The 14,918-nt window shown below is 44.2% G+C and overlaps 2 protein-coding genes across 2 annotated transcripts in view; both read left to right on the top strand.

Annotated features, from left to right (window-relative positions):
* map3k22 (mitogen-activated protein kinase kinase kinase 22) overlaps positions 1–9,545 on the top strand; it is a 33,586-nt gene extending 24,041 nt beyond the window's left edge. The window contains 9 exon segments of the mRNA XM_063912714.1: positions 917–978; positions 2,404–2,472; positions 3,341–3,502; positions 4,242–4,390; positions 4,467–4,598; positions 5,587–5,662; positions 5,665–5,715; positions 6,696–6,873; positions 7,043–9,545. Of these exon segments, the coding sequence (XP_063768784.1) occupies positions 917–978; positions 2,404–2,472; positions 3,341–3,502; positions 4,242–4,390; positions 4,467–4,598; positions 5,587–5,662; positions 5,665–5,715; positions 6,696–6,873; positions 7,043–7,271 (1,108 nt within the window). The 3' untranslated portion in view covers positions 7,272–9,545.
* A 718-nt stretch (positions 9,546–10,263) lies between these two features.
* Positions 10,264–14,709, top strand: cry-dash (cryptochrome DASH). The gene is made up of 14 exons (XM_063912390.1): positions 10,264–10,485; positions 10,980–11,152; positions 11,516–11,609; positions 11,700–11,830; positions 12,025–12,173; positions 12,575–12,663; positions 12,746–12,819; positions 12,908–12,997; positions 13,081–13,160; positions 13,235–13,294; positions 13,366–13,523; positions 13,607–13,726; positions 13,887–14,063; positions 14,288–14,709. The coding sequence occupies exons 1-14, from the start codon at positions 10,423–10,425 to the stop codon at positions 14,393–14,395; spliced, it is 1,566 nt and encodes a 521-aa protein (XP_063768460.1). The 5' UTR covers positions 10,264–10,422; the 3' UTR covers positions 14,396–14,709.
* The last annotated feature ends 209 nt before the right edge of the window (positions 14,710–14,918 follow it).

The following is a 14,918-nucleotide window of genomic DNA, read 5'->3' as shown; positions in this document are numbered from 1 at the left end:
TTGGATCTAGATTTATGATGCGCACATTCATTTTATGCACAGATATGCATCGTGGAGTTTTGATACTACAGTTTAAAAACACACAGGCTTTAGTAAACAGTCTCAGAGGCCAGCAGAGCTCCCTTGACCCTGCAGGAAGGAATCAGGTCACTTTGCAGTTACCATAGCGACAACACTCTTATCTGTACGCCTGGATTCCTCCGTTATCAAGAAATGGTCAAGAAAAATGGGAGACTGAGTGGGAAGCAAGAACATACCGGATCAGAGGAGGAGAGAATGAGTAAAGGCAGAACATTTAAAAGTGGAGTATGAGAAAGACTGAGAGTGGAAGTGGTGAATCAAAAAAGAAGAGTGAGTAAGAGTGAGGTTTGGAGAGCGGAAACGGCTCTACCTGCACGAGGCTTATCTGGGCTCCAGGCTGCAGAACAATGGCAGGAAACGAGTTCATGGAACTTTTCCCTGCGAGCGGGCATGCGTGCCCCTTATCCAGGGTCTCGTGGCCCCGCGCCGCCCTGCGGTCAACAGAGACGTCACTCTCTGTCGGTCGGGAGGGGAGGGGGCTGGACGTACAACACATTAACTGCATGTTAGTTTCACTGCCACTTCAGCAATTTAGCTCTACAGATGTAGTATTTATTGACTCAAAAAGTGACTAATTACTTAAAAAAGCTCTCTATTTTTCTCCTACTGCCTGTGCTGCAGCACCTCTTTCACCCTCTGTCTGAAACCACAGCCCTGATTGGTTGACTTGTGATTGGTCTTATGTGAGAGAATTTTTTCGCACTTTGAAGTAGTTTTGTGAAGCTCTACATCAGCAGCTGTAGCCAGACTCTGTTTGAAGATAAGGGGAAATTACTGAGAGAAATACCAAATGGTTTTTCCCTCTCCTTACCCCTTGTTCTCTTGTCTTTTCCAGTCCTCCTTTCTCGCAGAACAACCGGGACAATAATTACCCGAACCTCAACTACGAATACAAAGGTAAGAGAGGAGAGATCTGCAGCTCGTTCATCATTGGAACGTTTCAATCACTTCCACAGTAAAAGCTGTGTTCGTGCTGCTTGTGATTATCTGGAAATGTCCCGCCGCGGCGTCCTGAGATTACTAATGAGGCGGGGGATGATGTTACTTGATGTTTTTATCAGGTAGTAAATACTCCAAATGAAGAATAGGTTATTGTGGAGCCGTTTTAATATCTCGGTAGTATTTCTTGTGTCTCAGGAGGTGATGAAGGGAGTGTGATAGCATCATAACTCTTCATCTTCAACAGTCTCCTCTGTGTACCCTTTGTCCACCTCATTTGTCTCCTGTCTCGCCTGCTTTTTTTCCTCCTAAACTCCTTATAGATGTTGCTGCTTCCCTCTTTTCATGATCACTTCCCTTCCTTGTCCCTTGGCTCCCTGTCTGTCCCCTTTCCTTCAGAACGCAGATCAAATAGCTCAGGAGGACAGATAACGCCACACTGATCCTCACCAACAGACGAGCTGCAGCCGCTCTCCCAATCTGGTCCTTTCTCTCCTCCCACGCGCTGTAAATAAAAAAAGAAAGGGAGTGCTACACTTGTGTACACAGACTTTTGCAGCACTTAAAGACTCACTTGGGCACGCACACACACGCACACACACGCACACACACGCCCAGATGTGAGGCTGTGTGGCCCTTCCTGCTGAGGGCTCCAGTATTTGTTTACCATTGCCTGTGAGTAGATTTTTCCTATCCATTTTTGCCAAACACAAAAAATAACTCCCGTCTCCATGGGATACGGCCACAAAAACAACGCAAGGGGAGGCAGTCATCTGACAGAACAGCTGCTTTCAATTGCATCCCTCTCCACTGTGTGTGTGTGTGTGTGTGTGTGTGTGTGTGTGTGTGTGTGTGTGTGTGTGTGTGTGTGTGTGTGTGTGTGTGTGTGTGTGGTGCTCGCCTGCGTCAGCATTGCTCCCCACCTGCCTTTACTTACTGCTCCACTGGGTTCAGAGCTAACGCTAAGCTAGCACACATGAGCTGTTTTCTCTTGGCTGCAGCGAGGCGATACACAGCTCTGCTCAGTGTGTGTGTGTGTGTGTGTGTGTGTGTGTGTGTGTGTGTGTGTGTGTGTGTGTGTGTGTGTGTGTGTGTGTGTGTGTGTGTGTGTGTGTGTGTGTGTGTGTGTGTGTGTGTGTGTGGCTTTCTTCCATACTGCTGCTCCTAAACTTTGATTTGACATGCAGGGATGAGCAGAAGTCGGTGTGATCAGCTGACATGTGAAACTCTGTCAGGCCGCAATACGTTTGTTTTTTTAAAAGCTCCAAGCAATTAAATCTGCTTCATTGAACGTGAAACCGTCCACTCACGGGTCCTGGTACTACTAAAGGGGATTCAGCTGTTCTTCAGGCTCTAATGACTTCATTATTGCTCCCTCTTCAGGTCGCCACGGGAAAGGAGGGACTTTCCCTCGCCAGTTCCAGTTGCCCAATCGCAGCAAGGATTATGACCGTAAGAAACCTGCTCTACCAACCACACTCTTTCATTTCAGCTTTTTGCAGTAGGAAGAAGTTCTCAGATCCATTACTTGAGTAAAAGTCCTGATGTCAAAATTCTATTTTAGTAAAAGTACAAAAGTAATAGCATCAAAATATACTTTAACTACAAACAGTACTTGCTATGCAGAATAGGGGCCAAGACATTAAACATAAAGTATTTACTTTCATATTATTAATTAACCCAGAATAGGAGAGGGTTGATGTATTATACAGAAACATTACAAGCCAGAAACACGCCCCTGAAAACCCTGAAAACTAAACTGCTAAAGCCCTAATTAGTCTAGACATTGTTATAATAGGTCAAATATGTTAAACACAGACACATAATAAGGGAGAGTAATGGTATGTATAAATACATAACTTGTGTAGAGGTCCAGCGCAGGACAACACACACACCTCTCACACTGCCTCTCTCACCTTTCTAATCACTTCCAATTTCCAAATATGTGCCTCTTTTTCTTTCTGCTCTCTGGGTCGATCTGGTACATGAAGTGCTGGCTTGCCGTTCCAGGCAGCTGCTAGTAATTGCTTACTCAGAGGCTAACCTTGGCTAGCAGTGATTTACGTTTCCCTGCGGTGAACCCGAACTTGTATAAAAACACAGCGCCCTGCTTCCTGTCTGAGAGGAAGTGGGACGGAGCGGCGAGAGGAACTCTGCTCCGGCTCGGCCAAGAGCTGGCTTTGTGCACATCTGTAATGTAACTGCGAGAAAACTGGTAGTGAGGAGCAGGAATGTGCATCAGCAGTCTGCAGGAGTTTGTGTTTGCATGATGTGCATTAATGTGTGTGAAGTCATTAATGTGTCCATGGTGTGTTTGCAGGGCGCAGGACACTTCCGCGCAGCTTCATGCCGCAGGAGAACCTGTTCCAGCTGGTTCCTTCCAGCCGGACACGCAGTTACAACGGGGAAAACACGCTGCAGTACAGCGACCTGCGCTCTCTGGGACGCAACGGCGACAAGAGCCAGCGGGGATCAGCCAAGTGTAAGCGGAGCCCTGAAAACTGGAAATAAAGTGGAAGCACCAAAACATATAGACAGACTCCTGTAAACTGCATCTGTGTTATATTGGTGTGGTTCTTGTGGATAATAGGACATAAACCAAATGAAGTAAGAAACTTCAAACCTGTGTTACTTGCACAGAAACCTATAGAACACACTACAGGAAAGGGAACACCCCAAACAGCAGAATAAGGCCCCTTTAAATTGATGATATACAAAAAAAAGAATGACAAGAATTTGTTGCGGATTTAGCTCTTCCCGTAATATGGCTGATAAGAAGACATGTTTGAATTCCTTACAGTGAGAGGGAGTATAACTAATGTGCAGTAATACAGTACGTGACAGCAGGGAGAATCCCCCTCTCACCATCAATCCAGATCCTCACATCTGTCTTCAGTCAGTCTTCAGTTTCTGCCCAGAAATCGTCTTTGTCATGAGACAAAAAGCCTAGCCGTCTGCTCACCCACACAAGACCAAACCTTCTAAACCCACCGCAGAAAGGCCCGTTAATACCCAAAGTCTCCCGAGTCTGTGAGGAGGAGATGCTCTCTGTCGTGGTTATCAGGGTTTTCCCCCATCTGAGAGGGTCTGCGGTGGGGTTACAGTGGATTCTGATGCATGCTTCAGTGTTTTTTCTTCAGTGTATCAGTGTTTGCCTCCAGGGGCTTAGCAAACCCATATGATTTACTGGTTTCCCATCATGCCGTGTCTGGTTTCTGCAGCGCCACGGGCTCCAGTCAACTGGCGTCAGGGAAAGCTGCTGGGGAGGGGGGCATTCGGGGAGGTTTACCTCTGCTACGACGCCGACACCGGCCGCGAGCTGGCCGCCAAGCAGGTGCCCTTTGACACCGACTGTCAAGAAACCAGCAAGGTAACAAAGAGACCCCCCTCACTCGTGCATGCTTTGTATATTAAGCTTTCCCTAATTCAATTTCCCCTCCCTGCAGGAGGTGAACGCTCTGGAGTGTGAGATCCAGCTGCTGAAGAACCTGCGTCACGATCGCATCGTTCAGTACTACGGTTGTCTTCGGGACCTCGAGCACAAGAAACTCACCATTTTTGTGGAGTTCATGCCCGGGGTGTGTATTCTGCATTTCATTTGAATACTGCTCAGCTTTTATTAGTCCCAGGCAACGAGGTGTGATTTAGACTTCAGTCACAATGACTCCTCATGCTGTGGCAGCAGAGATAGACACACAGACATCAAATCGAACCCCATAATAGTCACATCTGCTTCAAACCAATTGTTGAAATGTCACCAGCTGTCAGTAAACATGTCCTGTGGGGTTGATGTCCACACCACAGCGCAGTTTATGAGATAATTTTCTGTCTAAACGAGCGCCTTAATGAGCTGCTGTCGCCCCTGAGCCTGGTTTTAATATTTCCTGGGCTATTTTTGTTTTTTTTTCCTGCGTGGCGTTGAGCGTCTTAGTCACACATTGCCTGGAACCTGGAAATGTTTATGTTTCACCAGAGTTTTTCTGGCAGCGGGGAAGAGGGAAGGTGACAAAGCCAAGTCTTTGTGTGACCGCGGCTGACCGATAACACTTTTAATTGCCCACGGGGGGGGGGGGGGGGGGCAGGTTGTTCCTCTGAGAGCTGTGGAGGTGTCTCGCTGACAGTAAGGAGGTTTTTTGTTTTGAGTCCGTAACTGCGTCACAGGTGTCACTGGATCAGATCCTGCGATTTCCTCACAAGGAACTGAGAACAGGAAATGAAACGAAGTGCAGGACATCCAAAAGGTGTTTGGACTCGAGCTGTTTCTCTCGGCACGTTGTGTGTTTATACACTTAAAATCTGACTCACAATAAAACCAAAATAAATCCGCGACAGCTGGAAGTGTTTTTGCAATATCAAACACTGCTTCTATACTTTCATACCTCACAGCTGGGAGAACAATGTAAGGTAACACTGCAGCCAGCATAAGGAAAATCAGATGCTATATCTCTGGAGTAAAAGCACGCTTGTCCTTATTTTGCTGCACATTGGAACGATGTAAAATGTGGGAGAAGAAAGAGAACTTCCTCACCCTTCCTGAACTCACTTTGTCTCGTTCTGTCTCTATAGGGCTCGATAAAGGACCAGCTGAAGGCCTATGGGGCTCTGACGGAGAAAGTGACCCGGAGATACACCAGGCAGATCCTCCAGGAGTCTCCTACCTGCACAGCAACATGATCGTGCACAGAGACATCAAAGGTAACACAAACAGCACGCTGGTGAAGGTCAGGGTCGTTTTAATTGGATTAGAAACCAGGGGGACATGCACACATAAGCTGGCTTTGTGGCTCAAATTACAGCAGCTGGAAATAAACTCCATTCATTCATTTTGACATATCCTTTTTTTGGGTTATTCACTGGCTCTGGAAAGTGCTATTTTGATCTCCCCCTTTGAGATACATTAGGCTTCATGCTGGTGAATATTGGCCAGTCTAAAAATGTACAACACCGGATGGAAAGGCTGTAGTTTGGCCAAGAAGAGGGAAAAAAAGATAGCATGTGTCCAAGGGCACAGGACAGTGTATATGTGGGTGGGATTTTCCACTTAAATGCGTGTGTAATATACGGTGTGTGTGACCAACGCACAACAGCTCCACTGTGCGCAGTAAAGGAGCTATCAGCACATTCAAATAGAGCTTGGCATCGCAGCTCGTGAAGTTAATGTGGATTTAATGTTCCAAGGAGCCTTAAAGGTGATTTATTGGAGAGCCTGACATTGTCACAAGGCAGTGGAAACAGGTTCAATAAGTTAAGGTCTCACATTTATTCTCTCAGAGGGGGTGGAGAGTGAGTGGCGTACATTACTCACTGATCAAACAGAGCCTGGAGGAAACGGGGTAGAGGAACATTTCTGAAGCAGGACGGTGTGTGGGTTCCATCCACATGGAGCCGACTGTTGATTTTAGTAAAAGACATTCCTGTAAAGTGAGAAAAGTGTTTGTAAAGTGGAGTCAAAGTGCTATTTAGATGCATCTGCAGGCGTTCAAACACCGCCAGCGTGTCAGGCCATAGGAAAAGTTTACCTTTACGTGGTTTCTCATTGAAGTGCTGGCCAATGCTCTCTGTAATTGCACTGTGACTTCATTATTTGAACCGTCAGAGAAACCATTAAAGGTTATTGACGTTCCCACGGAGACTCCTGAAAAACGCTTAGCTCATTTTTGTTTGGTTCCCTCCAGGTGCTAACATCCTGAGAGACTCGACAGGGAACGTGAAACTGGGAGACTTTGGAGCCAGCAAACGTATCCAGACCATCTGCATGTCAGGAACAGGAATCAAGTCCGTCACCGGCACCCCCTACTGGATGAGTCCTGAAGTCATCAATGGGGAGGGATATGGTCGAAAAGCAGATGTATGGTAAGGAGTGAACATCAGATTAATCAGATTAATATTCTAAGTAGCATACAATTGGTCATTTTAGGGGTGAAATACTCCTTTAAATGACCATAAGTAGGTCTGTCTGTAGGGACTGGCTTGGGGAACCTTCCGTATAAATGACACTCTGTGGTCTGCTCTCTGTCCTCAGGAGTGTGGCCTGCACCGTGGTGGAAATGTTGACTCAGAAACCCCCGTGGGCCGAGTACGAGGCCATGGCAGCAATTTTTAAAATCGCCACGCAGCCCACGAAGCCCATTCTTCCCGACTCCGTGTCGGATGCGGGGCGGGACTTCCTCCGGCAGGTGTTTGTTGAGGAGAAGTGGCGGCCGACTGCGGACGTTCTGCTCAGCCACCCATTCGTTCAGGGCTGTTTCTGAGGACCCGCACCCCCCAGCTCTCCCCTCCTATCCTCTCCTCTCCGGGCCTGCCCCCTCCAACTTCCTGCTCTGACATCTATCACCAGTGTCTGCCTTGCCAGGAACGCTGCATCTCTCACCAACTGCACTGAAAAACTGCATGGTTGACTTTAATAAAGTGTATTATGTCAACAGATTTCACTTAGTAATAGACAGACAGACAGACAGACAGACAGACAGACAGACAGACAGACAGACAGACAGACAGACAGACAGACAGACAGACAGACAGACAGACAGACAGACAGACAGACAGACAGACAGACAGACAGACAGACAGACAGACAGATAGATGGATAGTAGATACTTAGATGTGAAAGGTAGCTGTTGTGCAAATAGTTGTAGAGAGGGAGACATTGAAACTATGGAGCAGAATCCAATTATGTGTAATCTATTGCGATCACACATTGAATTAAAGCCAGCGTTGCAGTTTTTTCAGTGTGGATGAAGCCTGATTCATCACCAAGAGGCCAGGTCGACGTCGAGTGTGTTACCCCAAGAAGGGAACGACGACAAAGCACTTAGCGGCTTCACACGCTCCTGACTGCAAGAGCGGGAAACGTGACCCAAGAGCGGTGAAGCCTCAAGATTTTTGGGGGGTTTTCTACTCATTTACTGCCGCAGAACAGTGTCCAAGGGTCGGCCCGGATACTGTGTGACGGTGGCTGACACTCCTGTCAAACACACCTGATAGTACTGTGAGTCAGTGGTTCCCAACCGGGGGTATGGGGTCCCCTAAGGGTGTGTAGAAAGATTAGGGATTGACATTTATTTCCAAACAAAAAACACTTTTATATAAATGTTCATAAGCCTGGTTTCCTGACCCCAGAACTATCAAAGCTTATAAAGACAAGCAAGCTCAAGTGTCTTAATAAAAACAGCTAGAAGTGAGTATCATTTTTTCACCCACATAAGTCTAAATGTGAAGTTTTAAGGGTGAGTCATACAAGGGATTTTCATTTAGTAAGCAGTTTGGTTTAATACAAGAAGAATGTAGGCGAATTATCCCAGATGACTGGGTTGGGAACCCCTGCTGTGTGTTACTCATCAGCTGTGTGTGATGATAGATTATTTTTATATGACATACAATACAAAGTTTTCTATCGTCACCTGAAAAAATGTCAAAGTATTTTTGTCAACGCCTTACAATAAGAGTTTGTAAGTAAGAATGTCTTTTTTTCACGGCACTCCAAAACCCCTCCGCCCCCCCACCACCCGTTTTTAGAAGGATTGTCAACATTGCACTTTTGATATCATGCATTGAAACATTTTCAACGTGCAGGATAATCAACGGAGATATTTTTCTATTTGAAGCATTTTTTTTATACCATTGAGAATTGTCGTGTAAAGAAAGCAGAACCAAACTTTTGCATCAGTGTCGAATAAGCAATACCAGCTGCACGGTTGGAGTCTGTCATTCCAGCTTCCCATGCAGTGAACCTTGAGTCCATTGGAGAAAAAGGTAGCCAAAGAAAAAAGTGTCAGAAACTTTGGGCTATGTTAATGTTCAGTATTAGTCATTATGGGTCGTTTTCTCACCTCAGAGCCCTATAAGCCTTTTCTATGTTACGGCAGCTTCGTGCACAGTAGTCTGCACCGACCAAATCACATTGTATCAGTATGAAAAGAAATCCAATTTTGTTCAGTATGAATCCAGTCACCCCATGCCTTCACGTTGATTTAATGACCACTTGACGGGACACCTCATGCTGTCATAACATCGGGGTCAAGTTCAAATCCAGAGCTAAATGCTGTTATCTTTCAAATGGATGTGTAGTGATACGGTGGCACTTAAGGAACGATCAAATCTCTGTACACCCTTGTCAGTGCCTTATCTGAATGTGCTTGTAAACAGAACTGTTCACTGCCAAAGCGGAAAGCTTTTTTTAATGAGGTGAGCAAAAGAGAGCACACACAGGATTTGCTGAAGTTCTTTTATACGATAGAAAAAGATTATACTGTAAATACATATTGTTCTGCACTTTTGTATGAAATTTCTTTACATTCTATATAAATCTATTTGATGAAATAGCTACGTTATACAGTAGGTTGTACTGTGATTTAGACAGGAGAGTGTTTCTCTTTGAGAGCTGGCAGTAGGCAGGATGAAGCGGCTGGAGGCTTTTGATTGGGACAGAGTTTGCTTTGTCTTGATGACGAAGCCTTGAAACATGAAATGTATCGAGTCATTGATCTTTTGTACATTTAACTTAATAAATCCAAGGTCTAAGACTACTTCCCTGTGTGCTGTTGTTTTGACATCACAATGCACTTATCTTATACACATACAGTTTTTTCTGTTAGCTAATATCATATTTGCATCACATAGTTTTATATGTTTTTATACATTTATCTATATTTCTCTATATTTTAATGTTATCACAGTTTTTTTAACTAGTTATTTATAATTGTTTTATTTCTTGGTCCTTTTCTTACAATTTATCTTTATATGTGTTAATATATGCACCGTTCACACCAAGGCAAATGTAGTGTTTAGATTTTCCTCCCATAAAAGCTCATTATTGTTTCTTTCATTGTTTCTTATTCTTCTAAATCATGGTAACAGCTCACATCTGACAACGTGAGAGAACATATGTATCAAATCCTCTTTTGCTTTTTAGTTCAGTTTCACAAAAACAAAGTTAATGAATAGATTTGAGAATCTCTTTCTTATATTTCCTCCTGTGTTTATGAAGAGTATAAAGTTAAAATACTGTATACAGTAACAAGCAGAACCAAGCTGCAAAAACCCTGCATTCAAATAAGCATCACACTTCGTTTACAGAGAGCAAAAGAACTGTAATATATTCTGCACCGATGATCTAAATCTATATATGTAGGCTATAGATAGAGTAAAGACAAAGGGTACATCATTCGGTTCAGCAGAACGTTAGGGGGAAATGTGTCGTTGATTCTTTGGTTTCCTCTTTACTTCCAGAGGCAGCTGTTGAACAACCAGCTTATAAAACCTGACGTTTTGTAACAACGTGACTGAAAACGTGTCACACGGAGCAGCTACACACCGGGAGGAGCTGCTCTCTCACACCGAGCACTTCTGTGCCTAATATAACTATTAGTTACACTAGTATATAATATATATATATATATAAGTATGTCTACCTCGCGTACAATCATATGTTTACTGAGAAACGACTTGCGTCTGCACGACAACGAGGTGAGTTAGAGTCTGTCTTTTATTATGAAATGCGCCATTTAACTTCACGCTGCTAACGTTAGTTGACTTAAAAGTAACGTGTGAACATGCATGTTGCACAATACGTGTCAAAAATGCTTTGTTAATAGCACATTTAAACATATTATGTAGAATACAATGTTTTATATTAGCAGAAAGCTAACTTTGTTTCGCCAGAAGCAACAACAACGCCACTTCCGGCCGTTCCTTCAGAATAAAAGCTTATTTTCAAAATAAAATAAAATGAACAGAAACTTTGAATTACCAAAAAAAGAAAAGCATATTACATGTCTGCAAATTCTCCACGAACTTTCGTTTGTATCCACCTGTAATAAATGGTAATTGTATGTCTAGCTCTAAATGTAATTCCAAAGGTTTTCACATCAAATCAACTGTGCTTTCATGTGTTTGCTCTAATCATGCAATCATCACCTTTCCTAATAGATGATATAACACTATTTACTCTCTAATTGCAGCTTTTCCACTGGGCTCAAAGAAATGCAGAACACATTGTCCCTCTGTACTGCTTCGACCCCAGACATTATGTGGGGACGTATAACTACAACCTGCCAAGGACCGGGCCTTTCCGCCTGCGTTTCCTACTGGACAGCATCAGGGACCTCAGACACACGTTGCTCAACAAGGGCAGGTAACTAAACAGCTGTTTGTTGACAATCTACCTGCATATATAATGCTTTATTTACATCGCTGACTCCCCAGAGCTCAGATGTGTCCTTGTAATAGCACCAAGTACCTATAATCTATTTAAAAGACTCATGAATGTAATTATCATGTTGTTGTTACACAGATACAGCCATTAGCTCTGTAGGATTCAGCTGTAACAGGATCAGGACACAGCTGAGCTTATAGAGGGTTGTGTTTATGTTAACACGGCGCTGCACACACTGTTCCTGTCATTTTTCAGGTCAGCCAGGGGGAAGTTAGTAGATCTCTAATCAGGATGCAGCTTGCCTGGCATGCTGACTTATATTTCTGTGTGTGTGTGTGACAGCAACCTGGTAGTGAGACGGGGTAAACCAGAGGAGGTCGTTGCGGACCTCATCAAGCAGCTGGGCTCCGTCAGTACCGTGGCTTTCCATGAAGAGGTAGTTCTAACTGGTTTCTCGTAATGTAATCATTGTTGCATCATGGTGATTGGAACAGTTTTTGCTTCATGTGCTCATGTTGTGTTTCAGGTGACTTCGGAGGAACTGAATGTGGAGAAACGAGTGAAGGATGTCTGCGCACGGATGAAGGTCAAAGTTCACACCTGCTGGGGGTCCACACTGTACCACAGAGACGATCTTCCATTCAACCACATATCCAGGTGAGAGGATACGGCTCTCTCCAGCATAACGTCCTGTTGTTGATGTGGACATTTTTTAGGGCTGTAGATTAGAAATACGTTGAAGAATCCAGTTAGGAACCATAAATACTAGTATGAAACCTAAAATTACCACAATATGTCTCCTTTAAATACATTTTGGTCCATTTTTGTAAAATGTTCTCCTGGTTTGTTAGGCTGCCTGATGTGTACACTCAGTTCAGGAAGGCGGTGGAGACCCAGAGCCGGGTGAGACCTCTGATACCGACACCTGAGCAGCTGAAGACTCTGCCCCAAGGGCTGGAGGAAGGAGCCATTCCCACAGCAGAGGACCTGGAACAAACAGGTGAACAATCCTCAAAATATACGGATGAATGCTGCACGACTCGGACAGAATGTCATGCTCTTTGTTTGCTGTGAAGTTGCATAAATGTCTCAGTATCACCAAGTCACATTCTTTTGCATTTATCAAATGTATTTCTATGGTAATGTCTGAGCGTGCTGCTGGCAATAATGGAATAAATATTGCTCACTTTATGCAGCACCATTAAGTAAATCCACTCCACTGCCACTTACAGAATTCAATCCACGGACTGCTGAGCTTAGACTTCCTGCAGACTGGCTCAATTTTCATGTATATGATTAAGCTTTTTATGATTGTGCGGGTCTTAATGCACCAGGGCGAGAGTTTAACGTGTTAAATATCAGTGGGATGCTTAAAATGCTTCCCTTGTTTTATTCTTCCAGAGCCTGTGTCTGATCCCCGCTCAGCCTTCCCCTGCAGTGGTGGGGAGAGTCAAGCTTTGGCCAGACTCAAACACTATTTCTGGGACACTGTGAGTCCATGTTCTCTAACAAACAGCGTATACATGTAGTTTTTACTTTGCACTGCAGCTGTAATAAATATATGTTTTGCAGAATGCAGTTGCAACCTACAAGGAGACTCGCAACGGCTTGATCGGTGTGGATTATTCCACTAAATTTGCACCTTGGTGAGTGTTTTTGAGTCCTGCTTCAAGGCAGAATAATGTCCCACTCCTATAATAAAATCACTAACAGTGCATCGCTGGCCTTCTGCAGGCTGGCACTGGGTTGCATCTCACCCAGGTACATCTATCATCAGATCCAGCAGTATGAGAAGGAGCGGACAGCCAATCAGAGCACATACTGGTGAGCACAGACTCAGATTAGTGAGATAGAGCAATAGAAATGAAATCCATTCCTTCATATGTATCTTTGCTGCTGTCTTTCAGGGTCATTTTTGAACTTTTGTGGAGGGATTACTTCAAGCTTGTAGGGGTCAAGTACGGGAACAGACTGTTTCAGATCAAAGGTAAAATGCTCAGGTTTCTTTTTTACATGTATACACTTCAAATGTGTATTGAACTCATGGTTGTTTTATTCCAGGACTTCAAGACAAATCTGTTCCATGGAAGAAGGACATGAAGCTTTTCGACGCATGGAAAGGTTTGTGGCATTTTTCCTGCATTCATAGAGTATGTGTCACTAGATGAAGTGTATATAATATGTCCTCACAGAGGGACGCACAGGAGTGCCCTTTGTGGACGCAAACATGAGAGAGTTGGCCATGACGGGCTTCATGTCCAACAGGGGGCGGCAAAATGTTGCCAGCTTCCTCACAAAGGACCTGTGCCTGGACTGGAGGATGGGAGCGGAGTGGTTTGAATACCTGCTGGTGAGAAGCATTGATTCTATTATTTTTTGTTTATGCGTACTCACAAGGGCCTTTCCCTCATCGTTTTAAATGCTCCTCCACAGATTGACCATGATGTCTGCAGCAACTATGGGAACTGGCTGTACAGCGCGGGCATTGGAAACGACCCCAGAGAGAACAGGAAGTTCAACATGATCAAGCAGGGCCTGGACTACGACAACAATGTGTGTGTTTGAGAAGATGCATGAATTGTTGGCTTCATTTTCCTGCCCTCCTCCTCATTTTTTTGCACTACAGAACAACACAAAATGTCTTAAAAGGGAGGGGGGTTGCAGTGTGGTAGTTCCAGACATTGACAGAGTTTTTTTTTCCCACATGTTTTAGGGTGACTATGTGAGGCAGTGGGTGCCTGAGCTGCAGGGGATCAGGGGAAGCGATGTACACACACCCTGGACCCTCAGCACTGCGTCGCTTTCACACGCCAACGTCTCCCTCGGTGAAACCTACCCAACCCCCATCGTCATGGCGCCTGAATGGAGCCGACACGCTAACAAGAAACCGGTGGGTGTTTGATAAAAGGGAAGTGGATAGTGAGAGGAAGCGCTGCTGCTGCGAAGCTTTTAATAACTTATGGAGGGGAAATCAGATAGTACATTTACACTGGTATATTAAGGTGCAGTGAACTTATTTGTCTTTGTCAGAGGGATGTAGTCAATACACTTTGTCCCTCTGACAAAGACAAATAAGTACACTGCACCTTCATGTTTGATTCCTTTTATTTCCAGAGTGGCGCTGGGCCTTCATCACGAGGAAAGAAAGGCCCGTCTCACACTCCCAAACAACACCGTGACAGAGGAATAGATTTCTATTTCTCCAAAAGCAAAAACCTTTGACCCTCACAGTGAATCCAGGAGGGAAACTCCAGTGATTCTAACTTGGACTGCTGCTGGACAAAATCGGTGTTGCCTGATGAGGATTTGATCAAATCACAAAGCGCCTTTTATGGATGTGCTTCCTGTTCGACTGCAGTAACGATGAAGCAAAACTGTGGTTTTCATGCAGTCAGATGATGCTTTGATGCAAGTTTTAATGTGGTTTTCTTTTGAAGTTAGCTTTTTTTATGTGTGTTACCCAATAAAATGGAAATATTAAGTTGTATAAGCGGTCGTGATTTTGTTATGCGATGCAAATAAAAATGTTTTTGACATCTTGTTGAGATTTTAATCAAGTATTATAAAGGTATGCTTTCTGGGGTCCGTTGTTTGATGCAGCTCAAGGTGCTTTAACACACAAGACTTAGGGAAGAAGGGACATTTAATTCAAGGCTGATGATAAAACACATCAGCACACATGCAGCACGTTCTTCATAAGCTGTGTGTGTAGAATAATGAACCTATGAAGTAATTAAATCTTTAA

The sequence above is a fragment of the Eleginops maclovinus genome, chromosome 21 (genome assembly GCF_036324505.1).
Source record: "Eleginops maclovinus isolate JMC-PN-2008 ecotype Puerto Natales chromosome 21, JC_Emac_rtc_rv5, whole genome shotgun sequence".
NCBI lineage: Eukaryota > Metazoa > Chordata > Actinopteri > Perciformes > Eleginopidae > Eleginops > Eleginops maclovinus.
The sequence above is the reverse complement of the archived record's forward strand: the minus strand, read 5'-3'. Positions and strand labels throughout refer to the sequence as shown.